Raw genomic sequence first — 15,592 nt, 5'->3', positions numbered from 1 at the left:
AAGCGTCTTTCTTTTGTGGTTAATGGTATCAAAGACTTATGTTGTATTCCAGATATATCAAGGCATTTGGCTCTGCTGTGGGAGTTAGGCTGATGTGGTGAATTTTGCCTGAGCGTATCACAGTTGAGATGGCAGAATTTTATAGTGTAAAACTTTGAAATAGAACCAGAAATATTTCTAACATTTAACATAGCTTTAAGAACTGTTTGGCATCCTTCTTTAGGAACCAGATAATCCTTGCTTTGTTGTTTTAAGTGAAAAATACACCATGACATATTGAGGAATATTTACTCTTGTATTTTACTTTTTTTTGGCTGGATGCAAGAGAGTGGTGGAAGTCTTGGCCATTCTGTTGCAGGGCTTGAAAAAACTTGAAAATCAGCTCTTTTGGCACCTTGCCAGTCGCAAGCACTCTGCACCTCGTAATTGCTCCCTTCTTCATACTGCTTTTTGACATTATCTCACTTGATCATCACAATATCCCTGTGACTAAGTGTGTCTCATCTCCCAGAGAAGGGTACTGGATCTGAGAGAGTTAAGAGACATAACTGAGGTCACTCAGCTAGTACCATCTGAGGTAGGATTTGTACTCAAGTCTTCTGACTCCTGAGTCTAGCCAGTTTATTTTAAGATAAAAAAATTCATCTAGAAAACAAAAGCAAATTATTAAAAAATTAGTGTTTTTAAATTGCTACTTAATGAAACATATTTCCTTCTTTCACATCTTAGGAATAAAAAGGTGAATTTTCATTTTCTCATTTACTTTACAAGCTTGTTTTTTCAAAAAGTTATTTTATTTGTGTTCAGTTTTCTACAATCACTTCCATAAATCTTAGATTTTTTCCCCCTCCCTCCCCAAGACAACGTGCAATCTTATATGGGTTCTACACATACATTCGCACTAAATACATTTTCACCTTAGTCATGTTGCATAGAAGAATTAAAATGAATGGGAGAAACCATAAAACAAAAAAAAAAGAAAACAGAACGCAAGAAAAAATGGTCTGCTTCATTCTGCGATCCAGTTCCATGGTTCTCTCTCTGGATGTGGAAGACGTTTTGCCTCAAGAGTCCATTAAGAACTTTTTAGGTCCTTGCATTGCTGTGAAGGGCTAAGTCTACCAGAAAAATTCCTCGCACACTGTGGTTCTTGCTGTGTACAAAGTTCTCCTGGTTCTGCTCCTTTTACTCAGCATCAGTTCATATAAGTCCTTCTAGGCCTTTCTGAAGTCTTCCTGTTCATCATTTCTTATAGCACAATAGTATTCCATTACAAACTTCTTCCCAAGTGAAAAAAAGGTGTTTCTTCCCTCTCCACTTAGAACCCCAGTATTTGCTTCGTGTAGAGACCAACCTTGCTTTCTGCCAGAAATTCTATCTTCATTTCTACAACCCCTCAAACCTTCTGACAGGTTTGGAAAACATCTTTGAGTGAGTGAAACATTGACTGGGGGAAGCACCAAACACTTGAGTATTTATTCTAAGTAAGTAGGATGTAAATTGGGGAGTGTGCCTCTTCATTTATCCAGGATATATTTCTTGGAGATAGCTATACATATCAAATGAGAGCCTAAAAGACCTATAAATTTACAAATAATTCCTGATTATTGCTATTGCTGCTTACACTTCATTCAAAATGAAAACCCATAAATAATTCTTTGATCTAGCCATTTGTTGCTTCTTTTTTCCTTCCCACCTGTTAAAATGAATTTACACTTTAGAGTTTTACCAACCTCACACTTGCTTTGCCTTTCTGAAACATTTTCTCTTTTGTAGTCATCTGTGTCTCTTATTTTGTATGCATGACAGCACTGTTATGTGAGTTTAGTAACGTAAGCCATAAAAGGTCATATCAAGGAAAATATGAGTGTGACCCAGCAGTTTCTGAGTGGGGAGACCACAGATTGGCTTGTGGCCACTTAAGTAGAAAGTAACAACTCTTAAACTTATTATAGATATTCTCAGAAACATTCCACCATTAACCCAAACTAATAATAAGCCGCCATTATGGTCCAGCAAATGTCACCACTGATGATGACATAGCAGGTGCCTTCGGTTTTTCACTTCAGTGATTCAGGCATATACTTGCTGTGAAAGTCTCCCGCCTCCATAGCTGGAGGCCATACAGCTGTTGTTTAGATCAGTCATCTTTGTTTCTCCTTTTTTTTTTAAAATCACATTTTATTTATCACCATGTTCTTTTTTTTTGTTTATTTAAAGTGTCATTCATATTAGATCTTTTAGTTCCCTTTGAACTGCTTTAGTGCAAGTCCCTGATCACATTGCCTGTGACCTGAACTGCAGTAATCTCTTTTGCTGAACTGTCCTGTTGCTGGTACCCAAGAACCTCTAGGACCTACCACATCAGATACAGCAAAGTCATTTTCCTTCTCTTAGGATTTCAGAAATCTGACTTAGAAAGGACTCTCTGGGCACATCAGGTCCAACCCATATTGTTATCATTCAGTGGTTTTTTAGTTGTGTTCAACTTTCCATGACCCCATTTGCCTCTTTTTTCTCCAGTTCATTTTACAGATGAGGAAACTGAGGCAAAAAGGATTAAGTGAATTGCCCAGGGCCACACAGCTGGTAAGTGTCTGAGGCTGGATTTGAGCTCACACTTCCTAACTCCAGGCCCAGCACTATATTCACTGACCCACATAGCTGCCCCGATGATCCAAGCCATACCTTAGCAAAAATCCCCTCTACAACATGCACAATAAATAGTCAATTCAGCCTTTGCTTGAAGACTTCAGTGGATATGTGTGTGTGTGTTTGTGTTTGTGTGTGTGTGAGACTTCTCTTATGTCTGCCCATTCAGCCTTTGGAGAGCTCTAATGGTTAAGTGGTTGTTCTTTACATCAAGTCAAAATTTGCCCCTTTGTGTTTTCTACCCATTGCTCCTATTTCTGTCCTCTGGGACTGACTAGGACGAATCAAATCCTCCTCTATGTGCCAGCACTTCAGGTATTTGGAGACCAATATCAGTCTTTTCCCCATCCTCACAAACCTTCCTTTCCTCTAGGCTGAACATCCCCTATGGCTTTGCCAATATTCATACGATCTACTCTTTAGCTTTTTCACTGTCTTAGTCACCCTTATCTGGATATTCTCTAGCTTCTCAAAGTCTTTACTAAAATGACAATATTCCAGATAAGGTCTGAGTAGGACAAACTACAACGAGACTGTCATTCACTTAGTCCTGAACATTTTGCTTTTCAAGGAAGCTTCTGTATGACACTGTTGACTCATCAAGCTTGCAGTCCAAAATAAATACAGGAAAACTTATGCCAGAGAGAATGCTAACATATTATCAGAATCTAGAGGCTGAGCAGAGTTTTGAGGGTTCCAAAGTGTTCAAGGAGGTAGAGGTGAAATGGGAGAATGCTCTGATTGGAGCAAGAGCCAAACATGCTTTTAAACACTGCTGGTGACATGAGCTTTCTGCTTCTTGGCTGAGAGGCAATAGACGAGGTGCAGAGTTAGACATGGTCTGGCTGTTGGTTCTGCTTTACTCTATGTCTGCTATGAGGGAGGAAAAGGCAGCAGTTAGAGGATATTAGTAGTGATGTACAAATAAAAAAGACAGAAAAGAGTTTCAATAAAAAGTGAAAAAAATGCAGAGGAAAGCAAAAAAATTCATAGAGGAACATCAGTAAACAGTGATTTTGTATTTAGTATACAGTTTGAAAAACTGAGGCAGCTAGGTTGTTACAATGAATAGAGTGCTGGGTCTGGAGTCAGGGAGATTTGAGTTCCAATTTGGCTACAGTCACTTATTAGCAGTGAGACCCTGGACAAGTCACTGAACTTGAATTAAAGTCTGCTTCAATTTCCTCATCTGTAAAATAAGGGTAATAAGAACACCTGCTTTCTAGGCTTGTTGTGAAGATAAAATGAATTAATATTTGTAAAGCACTTTGCAAATCTTAAGGCTCTATGTAAATGTCAACTCTTCTCCTCCTCTTCCTCTTCCCTCTTACTGTACATAACAGATGTTCACAATTGCATAAATAATCCTCATTTTTGTTTTTGTGTATTTAACTGTATATATTTGTCAAGTTCTAACTTAAAAAGAAAAAACAAAACAAAACAGGAGGATGTGTGGACCAAGATGTAGCATAGATATTATTGTGTTTTTCAAAAAGTTTCATTTTTTTAACCAAATTTTATACAGAAAGCATCTTAAAGAAACAAATGTTAACTATGAATCTGAAAGTAATATTTTGCCTTGAATAGAGAACTACCATGAACACAGAAATAGAATTGTTACAATTGAACTGTTATCTGGAAAGATAAGTTTGAAAAATGGGATCCCACCAGGAATAAATTCTAGATGTTAATTAATATTTTTTATAAATGGAACAGAATCAATTCAGTATATTTATATGGAGGCCTACTGTGTGCAAGAGGCACTGCACAGTGGAATCTCCAAGTTGGTATTGAATGTTAAGGACTTCCTGATAGTAAGAAGACAAGCTAAGTTAAATTGCAGAGACATTTCTCACAGGAATGGGTAACTGTGAGAAATGAATTTTGGCATGAATATATGTAATGCCTCTTGAGAAGATTTCAAATGTGAACTATAAGCTTGTAAGGTGATGGGTTAGGAGCATTGTTTTGAACCTACCGTGATCTTTAGTATAGGCATTTATACCTCACACATAGCTGTAGGAATGCCCTGATTGGGATGTAGTGGAGAAGTTGACACTGATAGTTTTGAGGTCATGCATGTCCCACATCTAGCTGGGTGCCATTGTTCTAGTCACTTACCCTCAGTACTTAAGGCCTCTTGTATTTATTGAAAGCTGGCTATTGCCAGATGCCTGCATCACTGTCCATCCTCTTCAGTCCTGGGTGATCCTTCTTTTCTGTCCCCTGGCATGTTGGTCTAGGATGGGCAGGGGACATACCCCTTGCTCTCCATTTTCACGTCCAGACCTTTCTTCTGCCACTGTCATTCAGCAATCTCTCCTTTCTGGTTCATATCATCTTTCTCTATTATGTAATCTAATTCCTTCTTGCCATGATCTACCAGTCTTCTGATAATTTATATCCTTTCTTAAGTGCTTTAGTAGTTGACTTACAGCCTTGCTCTCCAACTCAGCCCTTGCTCTTATACTTAGAAATCTAAGCATATATACTGATGTCCCTTCAAGATTCCATAGCATTCCAGTTCATCTGTCTCCTCAGTTCCTGTGACCTATAGTTTTATTCTACATTAGTCACTCATAGAAATTATAATACCATCAGTGTCACCATCACTCGTAATTGTACCACCTCCTTGATTTTGAATTCAGAAATTTCTCTCTCTGATCACAATCTTTTATCCTTCTACCTCATCCCTGCTTTGGTGTACCTTTTCTCCCTTCGAATTCTTGACCTTGTCATTGCCCAATTGAACTGTACAGTCTCCTCTACCCTTGATTGCCTTGTCCCAGCACCATTTTCTTTCTGCCAATACTAAACTCCAGATCACCCTGCCATTTGACCTCTTCGATTGTACACTCAACCTGCTGAATGCCACTTGAGGAAATCATTACCACTGTTTCAACTAGATCTTTTACAGACTCATGTTTTATAGTGTCAATCAGGCACTCGCTGCTGCATGGTAAAATTTTATTCTACTTCACTGACCATCCTACTGCCTTTAGGAGATGTTCTAAACCTTTGAATGGATCCCCTAGCCACCATTCCTTTCTCTATCTCCTTCTCTCTCTTAGCAATTTTCCCTTTATCTTACTTTACTGAAAAACTTGTCTACTGTGAGCTTCCTTTTCCCTTCATGCCACATCTCAAAACCCCTCTACATCTTTACTCATATTTTTTTCCCTTTATTCCTGTCTCTTAGGAAGAATTATCCCTTTTCTTTGCCTGGGTCACCTCCTTTATCTGTGTCCTGGATCTCATTCCTTTTAGAAACTCATCCCATCTTGAATTCCTTCTCTGTTGCTTGTACAAAAATGTATGTGTGCCTCATTTGTTTAAAAAAAAAACACCTTTATTTGACTCTGACATCCTCTCAAGTTATTGTCCTATATTCCCTATCCATTTCATTACCAAACTAATAGAAAGAATCATATATACTCACCATTTTCTCACCATACATTCACTTATTTGTCTTTTGCAGTTTTAATTCCAACTGTGCTTCTTAAGTGCCACTGTTCTATCCATGGTCACCAATAATCCTTTACTTGCTGTTCTTTTGGCTCAGTCTTGCCCTTCATTCTCCTATAGACCTATACTCCCTTGCCAGAAGTGGGATAAGGAAACAGGACCAGCTTTATCAGGATTTTAGGATTGATAATTGATAATCTTGGGATTGCCTACACAGCTCCTGCCTCAGAGAATTGGGATGCAGCAGAGCTGGGATTTCAGAAGACTTCTTAATAGTAGTTTAGGGTTAATTGTACATTTGTGGGAGAACATTAACTTTCAGGACATTAGCCTTTAATTTACTGCCGTAGAAAAAACATTTTGCTAAATTTAACCCAATTTGTAGGGTGAAGGCAGTACCATCTTTTTAGTCATCCAAGTTGACAACCTTGATGTCATTCCTGATTCCTCACTTTTACTCACTCCATGTGTACCAGGTTACCAAATCTTAAAATTTCTCTATCTACAACATCTCTTAAATACTTCCCCATCTCTCTGTTCACAAAACCATCATCCTAAGTCATGCCCCCATCGTGCTTCTCTTGGATTATTTCAGTAACCTTCTGATAAATTTCCCTGCCTCAAATCTTTATCCCACTCCAATCTATCCTCCATGTAACTGCAAAAGTGGTTTCCTCTTATCTCTAGGATCAAATGTAATGTCTTTTGGCATTTAAAACTTTCACAGTTTGGCCCCTTCCTACCTTTACATTCTTCTTACACATCATTACTCTCCTCTATGCATTGTACATTGTACAGCTGTGCTAGCCTACTTGCTGTTTCTTGTACAAGACATTCCTTCTCTTATCTCTAAGCCTTCTCTCACCCCACCTATGTGGTAGTGCTTTCTCTCCTCAAATGACTTTGTATTTTTAAAATATATTTTGTATTTACATACCTGTATGCATGTTGTTCCTATCAGTAGAATATAAGTTCTTGGAGGGCAGGGAGTGTTTGCCAACCCGCCTTGTGGTTGGCACATAGTAAGAACTAAGTGAATGCTTTTTAAATTGAATAATCAACAGCTAGATCCAAGCATTTGTATTGTTGACTCTTTAAAATATTTCTATTATAAGCATATCCTTTGAGATCACCTTTTTTTTTCAAATAAAAAGATTTATGTACCAAGAATTTGACTTCCTTAGGTGATGGTGGTTTGTCACTTGAGTGTTTATATTATGCTAAGGTATTTTTTGAATAGCATACACATGGTTACTTCTGTCTTGGAGGAGACATCCTAAAGTGATATGAGTCATTCCATGTATCATATGTTCACATACAACATTTTTCTTTTTTTGGAAGTTATGTAAGTACAAAGGACCCATTTTATTTTCTCTGCAGTAATTCATGCCATTCTGCTTGGAGGAGAGCAGCTATCCTACTCGATTCTTACTGTCCTTCATGATTCAAGGGACATATACACAATGATCATTATTTCTGTGTGAATGTCTCTGTAAAGATTGATGTGTAACCAGCAGTTCTTTCCAAGCCATGCTCAACACGTATAAATGATTGACGTTGGATTTGATGTTACAACCTTCTTAGTGCAATCTCACATTCTCTCTCTCTCTCTCTCTCTCTCTCTCTCTCTCTCTGTCTCTGTCTCTCTCTCTCTCTGTCTCTCTCTCTGTCTCTCTCTCTGTCTCTGTCTCTGTCTCATTCTCTCTCTCTCTCTCTCTCTCTGTCTCTGTCTCTCTCTCTCTCTGTCTCTCTCTCTCTCTCTCTCTCTCACACACACACACACTTCATTCTCAGATATTTTTGCTGTCAGGTGGTAGCAAAGATCAATCAGTCAGTCAGCATTTATAAGGTGCCTGCTACATGCCTGGCACTGTGATAGTTTCTGGGGATACAAAGATAAGATTGCTATAGTCCCTTTCCTCAAGAAGCTTGGATTCTAGTGTACATAAATAAGTTTATGCAAAGTAAATGTATGTGGTGGGGCACTAGTGACTGGGGTCATCAGAAAGGCCTCACATGACTATGGTATAGAATTTTGAAGGAAACCAAGGGAATTTAAGAGGCTGAGGAGTACATTCCAGGCATGGGAACAGCAAGTACAGAGCTGCAACTAATAAGTGAGGAATAGCAAGGTCCCTTTGACTGACCTGTAGAGTGTGGAATGGGGCTTGGAAAGGTAAGTTGGGAACAGGTTATGAAAGGCTTTAAAAACCCAGCAGAAGAGCTTATATTTAATCCTAGGGGCAATAGGAACCCACCAGCATTTGAATAGGGGAGTGACTTGATTAATTTGATTTTAAGAAATCAGTGTGGAAAATTATGGTGATTAGATTGGAGAAGAAAAAGACTAAATCAGAGAGAGTAGGTAATTTCAATAGTCTAGGTGAGATATTCAGCAGGCCAGAATGATGGCCATGTGATTAGAGAGAAGATGGAGGTAGAAACATCAACATTTGGCAGTTCATTGGAGATTGAGGTTGAGATAGGTTGAAGGAACATGAAAAATCAAGTATAATGCACAAATTTAATGTATAATAATAATAGTACCTTCAAGTGAAATTAGGAAGTTTGGACAAAGGGTGTCTTTTTTGGAAAAGATATTGAGTTCAGATTTGGACATGTTGGGTTTGAGGTGTCAATTGGGGTGTCCAGTTGGAAATTCCAGTAAGTGGTTGGTATTGTGGGACTGAGTTCAGGAGAGAGACTTGGGCTGTCTGTATAAATCAGGGAGTCATCTGTTAGAGATGTTAATTTAACCATTGGAAGCTGATGAGGTTACCAAGTGGCAGAGTATAGACTGAGAAGAGAGCTTAGGTCAGAGCCCTGAACTCACAAGTCAGGGGATGGGAAATGGATAATGAGCCAACAAAAGTGACTTAGAAGTAGTCAAGTAGGAGGAAAATGTGCTGAAATGGTACCCACTGTCACTGAAATGATTGTATTATGAAAATGATCCCATGTTATTATTATTTTTTTTTTTTGCAAAAAAAAAGGACTTTGTACACGGGGAATTATAGACATTATGGGTATAGGTAGCTCATGGAAGACTTAGCAGTGGCCACCCTTTGTACCTTCTGCCCTATTAACTGGTATTTTCAGTCCCTGAGATCCAGGGTACCTGCATCAGTGAGCCTGTGAGAGGAGCAGAATGGAAATATTTCCACTGTGAACCATGTAGATCCTTTCCAGTGGTCAGGTGGCTATGAAAACACAACTTTCCAGGTGACAACATCTTGACGTGGTCCTGAGCAAAACAGTTTTAGATGCTTCCCATTTTCCAGGTCAGGGTGACATCTGATTGGCTTATTGTGTGATGGTGATGTTTTTTGTTCAAGCTTAGTCCTTCCCATATGCCATTTCTTTGGCCACAAGAGTGACAGTCCAAGGCTCAACCTTCTCCACATCCTTGTGGCATGTCCTCTACATGGAGGGTGCCTACTGCCAGCAAAAAGATTATATTCTAAAAACCAGGATTTGTTGTTTTGATGGCATTTTGCTAAAATAAACAGCTCTGTATGCCTTTACGTCAGTTTGAAATTAAAAGCACATCCCTTACCCCTCAAGGCTTTATTTAGCTCCTTCAAATGCATTAATTTTTAATGTACTGAAATTTATGGAAGTTTGTTTTGGTAACTTTTTTGTGCTAAGTTAAGCAGCATTGTTTATAAATATTGTAATGCAGAGACAATTTTCTGGAGGAAGCTCTTATGAAGAAATTACTTTTAGTATTAGTACCAAGCAGATTTCTTCTGCTCCTGACATGCCACAATATTCTATAGCATTCTTTTTATACTTGAATATTGTACAACAGTTTACTGGGACTGAGCTTTGGAATTCACAAATCTTCATTTTATCACTAATTTCTCACAAAAACTTTTGCCAGTGCGGGGTACTTGGAGGTTGCCCTGCCTCTGATGTTGTGCATAGCCATGACCTGATTGGACCATAATGCTTCAGTGATTGCAGCTCTGTTCTCCAGACAAGCTGGTGAGCAGGGGTTTAGTAATCCTCCTCCTCCCTTTCCAGTGAAATAAAAGGATACAATAGAGAGAGGAGTTAGGAAAGCTGAGTTCATTTACCTCATTTTAGCCTATTTCCTCACCTTTAAGTTTTGGGTTTTAATACTTGCACTACTTAAGCCCCAGAGTTGTTTTGAGAGTCTAATGGGATTGTTTTTGCAAATGTTTTGAAAACTTTTAAGTGCTCTATGAAGTTTTCAGTTATCAGCAATAATGATGATAATGAGACTGAAAAAGGAATGGCTAAACATAGAGTTCCTGGTACAAATTTCCTACACCTCTTTGGACTTACATAGTTCAACCTTTTAATTTAATTTAAATTGAATTCATGCCTTTAATATTTTCTCATGTGCACATGGACTCTGTTGACATCAACAGGTTCACCAATGTTGGTGGAGGGTGAAGGGGGCCACTGTTGCATCAGCCTTCTCTATGTCATATCTTCTCTACTTCTCAGCGGCCTAGAGAAAGGGAGAACTCCTAGGTGATGTCTTGAGCAAAAATTCTTGTCTCTTGTGGGTGAACAGGCAAGTGGGACTTTGCATGTTTGTTCTAATTTACCTGTTGTAACATTCCAAAATGTGCATTTGCAAACCTTGTGGTAACATTAAGCCTTTGTCTTACAGATTCTGAATCACAGAGTGAAAAAATCCCTTACCCTCATAGCATATTGGTATCCACTAGAAAGGTTGAACTTATGATGATTAAAGACCTGTCTGGAAATCTATTGCCTCAATTGTCATATATTGCCCCTCCCATTCTTTCTTTCCCACAGCTTAGTTGTCGTAGTTACCCGTGTCCTCAACTCTGCCAGAGTTTTTCCCCTCGCCCCAATCTGATGGATTTCCATACTCTGCTACTTGGCCAACCTCCCGACATCTCTGTGGCTCACTTTGGTTGGTTTTCCATTCTGTCAGATATTGAGGTGCCTGCCTATATAGAGCTCTGCTTGTTCTGGACAGACATTAAACTCAGCAGTCAGTAGCTGATGGTCAAGGCTCCTTTGTAGAAAAGCCTGACTTGTGATTAGAGAGACTTTGGGTATTATCACAATTCCAGGCCTATAAACAGACTAAGGTCAACTGTAGCATCTACACCAGGGCAAAATAGCATTCTTTTCCAAAGGATGTCAGCTGGTCTCTCTTTGAGAGATTTATACTGCTATGATTAAGAGAAAAACAGTTAGCTTATTCTTCCATGAAACAGATTAGAGAGTATAAAATAATATAAAAAGAAATACCAGGTAAGCTCATTTGTCTTGCAAAGTACCAACCAGTCTAATGTATTTTTGTTTGTTTTTTCCCCAATTCCATTTGCAGGATGTGTGCGGTATTTGGTGGAACCTATTGTCTTAGCCATGCAGTACAGTGCCTTGTAGTGGACAAAGAATCTGGAAAGTAAGGATAATAGAAGTAACCTTCCTTTATTTACACACTGAACACAGGTGAAAAATGCTCAAGTCGATTAAAAAAATGATTCTTCAAAGATCCTCCTTGGTATTAATAACATATCAACCTTGATTAAAAGTAATTTGTGTATAGGTCCTCCAGAACAAGGAAAGTGGGTTCAGAATATAGAAACTAAATTAATTTCCCTGCAATATTACTACAGCTCCTGATCACCCAAGCTTGGAAGACAAATCATTTCAGCTGCCGGGGGGCTGGTGATGAGTGATGTTAGTTTTCCTTGTGGCCTTACCTACTCTAATTGATTTTCATCAGATGACAACAAAGCCCTCTGTTATTGCATTTTTAAAAATGGAGCTCACCTAAAGACTCATCAGATTAATCTCTGCTGATAATGCATGTCACTCCAAGAGAAAAGACTTTAATGAGTTTTTAGGTAGATTGTTGTCATAAACTATGCTTCCCTCTTATCTGAGGATAAATTCTTTTACAACAGTTATCAGGCTTGCAGGCAAGTTTAGAGTTGAAATGAGAGAAATAAGCCTATCTTTTTAAAAACTCTGAACATAATTTGCACTTCTTTATATTGTTAGTATTTCTATTACATTTGCTTTTCCAACTAAGTTATGAATCCTTGAAAATAAGATTGTGACATTGTCTGAGATAGACTAAATGAAGTATTAATCTAGGGTTTTTTTTCCCAAAAGAGTTTGGTTGATACCTTCTTTTTAATGCCATAGCCCTTTCCAAATGTGCCCTACCTTCCTTTGTGACCTGTAACAGGTAACCAAAACTGACCAAAAAGAAATGACCATCTAACTGGATATGCAGTATTTTGTCCCTGTGTTCCTATATAGCATCTCTGTTAGAGGAAAGAAATGAATTTCAGTTGGTAATTGTGATTATTCTGAGTTTGGATGACCTAGAGTAGTTTAGTTTGCCAAGCACATGCATTGCATGCATCATTCTCTTGCTTCTGCTTGTTTTGTTTCACCCCTTCCTATGAACTCTTGCTGTATTGCTTTGAGTTTTTCATACTCATTAATTCCCAGGGCTACTTTGTGATTTTAGACCAAAGATCTAAGTTCTGAGATGTATGTATGTGTGTGTGTGTATTTATACATATATACATATACATACAAAAGGAACTGATTCAAATGTATAAGACTAAGAGCTATCAGATAAATGGTAAAAGGATATAAAAAGGCAGTTTTCAAGGGAATAAATCTAAGCTATCAATAATCAATCATATGAAAAAAATTCTCCACAGCACTAACAAGTAGAAAAATGCGAATTCTGCTTCATAATTACCAGACTGGTCAAGATGACAAAATATTAAATGACAAATGTTGGAGGGGCTGTGAGAAACCAAGTAAATATACTATTGGTGGAGCTGTGAATTGATCCCACCATTCTGGAAAGCAATTTAGAACCAGGCCCAGAAAATTACCAAACTATATATACCCTTTGACCCAGTTACCAGATTTAGACCTTGAGAAAGCAGAAAAGATTCTATATATACAAAATTTATTTATAGCAGCTCTTCATGATAGACACAAATTGGAAAGTAATGGAATTTCTTCCTTTTGGGGAATGACTAAACAAATTATGGTATAAGAATGTTACAGAATATTATTATGCCATAAGAAATGATGAACTGGACAGCTTCCGAGGAAACTGGGAAGATCTTTGGTAACTGATGCAGAGCCAGAGCCATATGAACAGAACTAGGTGAACAATTTATGTAAAGACAACATTATAGAGAAAAAAAAACTTTGAAAGACTTTAGAACTCTATTCAGTGCAATGTTAATCACTGAGTCTGGAAGAGCAAAGAAAAAACAGAGTGCTCGCCTCCTGCCAGTGAGGTGATGAAGTGAAAATGCAGAAAGGAACATGTTTTCCAACATGACTTATGTGGAGATTTGTTTTGCCAGACTGTGTCATTGTGTATTGAGGGACTCATTTTTTCTGGGTTTGTTTGTTTTAAAATTTGCTTAGTTGAGATGGTGGTAGTGGGATGGACTGATTAATTTTTAGAATATTTGTTAAAAGATTTTCATTACTATGTCAGTGGCTGTTAGGAGTGGCTTCACAGTTAACATTGCTATTGTCCTGTTAAGCAGCAAGTGACACATATTTCAGATGACTATTTTAGGGGGATTATAAAGAAAAGTTATCAGATTGTATGGCACTTAAGTATCTTGTTGAATTGAAGGTTCTGTGTTATAACTATTTAAGCTGTTTTGTACATTTTCCAATAATTTTGTATACTCTAATAACTTTAAAAGATTTTTATTAATTTCCAGTAAACTAGTTTCTAGTCCAGGGACTGGTATTTTTTGAAGGAAAAAACATGGCCCTTTTCAGAAAACTCTTATACTTGGACTTTCTTTATAAAAAACATTTTATGATGTAAGATAAAATTGACATATTGGTTTAAAAATTTACAAGATACATTTTGTGCCCTAAAACGTACAAAAGAAAGGTGTAGAGTGTGTTCAGAGAGGACCAGAACCTTTGGTGTGATGGCTGCTGAGCCTTTTTCAGGGCTGCTTTCTACCTTTGGTACCCACCTGTTCCACCCAACTCTTGCCTTTGGCTCCAAGAAGCTGCAGCATGTGCAGCAACCATACCCCAGTAAACAGTTTTGGCAGACGGACCAAACCAGGTTGAGGGTAACCAACGGGTCTCAAACTCACTGGCTGAGTTAGGGGAGTGTCTGTCCCAAGCATGTGAAGACTTCCCCTGGTGGAATGGGCAGATGAGAACAGTTTATTCCAGCGACCATAAAGGCAGCTGAAAGCAGGAGATATGGAGTGCTTAGAGCTTGGTTGGACACCAAAGATGCCAAGGTAATCCACTGTATCCTGAGTCATTGCCAAATTTAAAATAATGCACATTGAAACATCTATGCCTAAGGGCCATACTTATTCCTAAATGCCTCATGAGCAGCTCCAAGGAGGCTCAGGAAGAATCTGTAACATACAGAACCAATTTTTTCTGGTATATACAATTCCCATTGCTGAGAGGCCAGAATCAGTCACTTACTTGTCATTTGTTTCCCTATTACTCTTTTCTGATCTCATTTACAAACTTGCATGTAACTGTCAGGCACATGAACAATTTGTGTGACCAATTTTATTTTTTAACTTAATAAGTTTTATTTCTTTTTACACAAGTTATTCCTAAATATTTCTCATCCACATTGAACCCTCCATGATAGCAAAGGAAAAACAGTAATCCAAAAAGAATCAGTAACGTGATTGTGTCTGACAATGTATGTTTTGCCCTTATAGTCCCCCACCCCTCCACTAAGAGGAGAGGAGGTATGACTGGCTCTTTTGGCCAATCACTTTGGCTTCTTTGGGTGTTCTTTTTATTATATCATTGTTGCCACATATCGTTAACTTGATTCTTTTTATTTCACTGTGCATCAGTTCATGAAAATCTTCCCAGGTTTTCCCAGATTCCTCATGTTCATTATTCCTTATTGCACAAAGATGTTTCATTACATTCATGTCCAGCCCTTTGTTCCCCAAATAGCAACCACCCATTTTATTTCCCATTATTTGTTATCGCAGAGAGTGCTGCTGTGACTATTTTGGCATATGTGGGGTTTTTCTTTCAGTCTTTGAACCCCTTGGGCCATATGTCCAGTAGTGTGGGATTTGCTGACCCAAAATATATGAAAAGTTTAATCATTTTTCTGCCATAATTCCAGATAGTTTTCTAGAACAGTCGGATCACTTCACAACTCCATCAGTAATGTGTCTGTCTGTTTTTCCTCAGCAAGTCTCTCCTACCCCCCAAACCCTACCCCCCCCCCCCCCGAAAACCCTGACTTTTTGGTTTTGGTTGTCTTAGCCAGTTTGCTATGCATAAAGTAAAACCTAAGAGTTATATCAATTTGCATTTCTCCGATTAGTGATTTAGAGCTTGTTTTCATATGGTTGCTAATAACTTATGTGTCTTTAAAAACTATCCATACTCTTTGACCACTTATCTATTGGGGATTGGCTTCTGGCCATGTATCTTTATGTTTCCTGAA

At 38.2% G+C, this 15,592-nt stretch overlaps 1 protein-coding gene across 2 annotated transcripts in view; it reads left to right on the top strand.

Moving 5' to 3' along the window:
• The window catches only part of CHM (CHM Rab escort protein), a 211,662-nt gene that overhangs the window by 129,014 nt on the left and 67,056 nt on the right, over window positions 1–15,592 (top strand). Inside the window, exon 9 of one of the 2 annotated variants that reach the window (XM_072626062.1) lies at window positions 11,456–11,533. The exons of the other annotated variant lie outside the window; for it this stretch is intronic. Within the exon in view, the coding sequence (XP_072482163.1) occupies window positions 11,456–11,533 (78 nt within the window). The remainder of the gene's footprint in view (window positions 1–11,455; window positions 11,534–15,592) is intronic. 2 annotated transcript variants of the gene reach the window in all.

This window comes from Notamacropus eugenii, chromosome X, assembly GCF_028372415.1.
Source record: "Notamacropus eugenii isolate mMacEug1 chromosome X, mMacEug1.pri_v2, whole genome shotgun sequence".
NCBI classification, from domain to species: Eukaryota; Metazoa; Chordata; class Mammalia; order Diprotodontia; family Macropodidae; genus Notamacropus; species Notamacropus eugenii.
The sequence above is the reverse complement of the archived record's forward strand: the minus strand, read 5'-3'. Positions and strand labels throughout refer to the sequence as shown.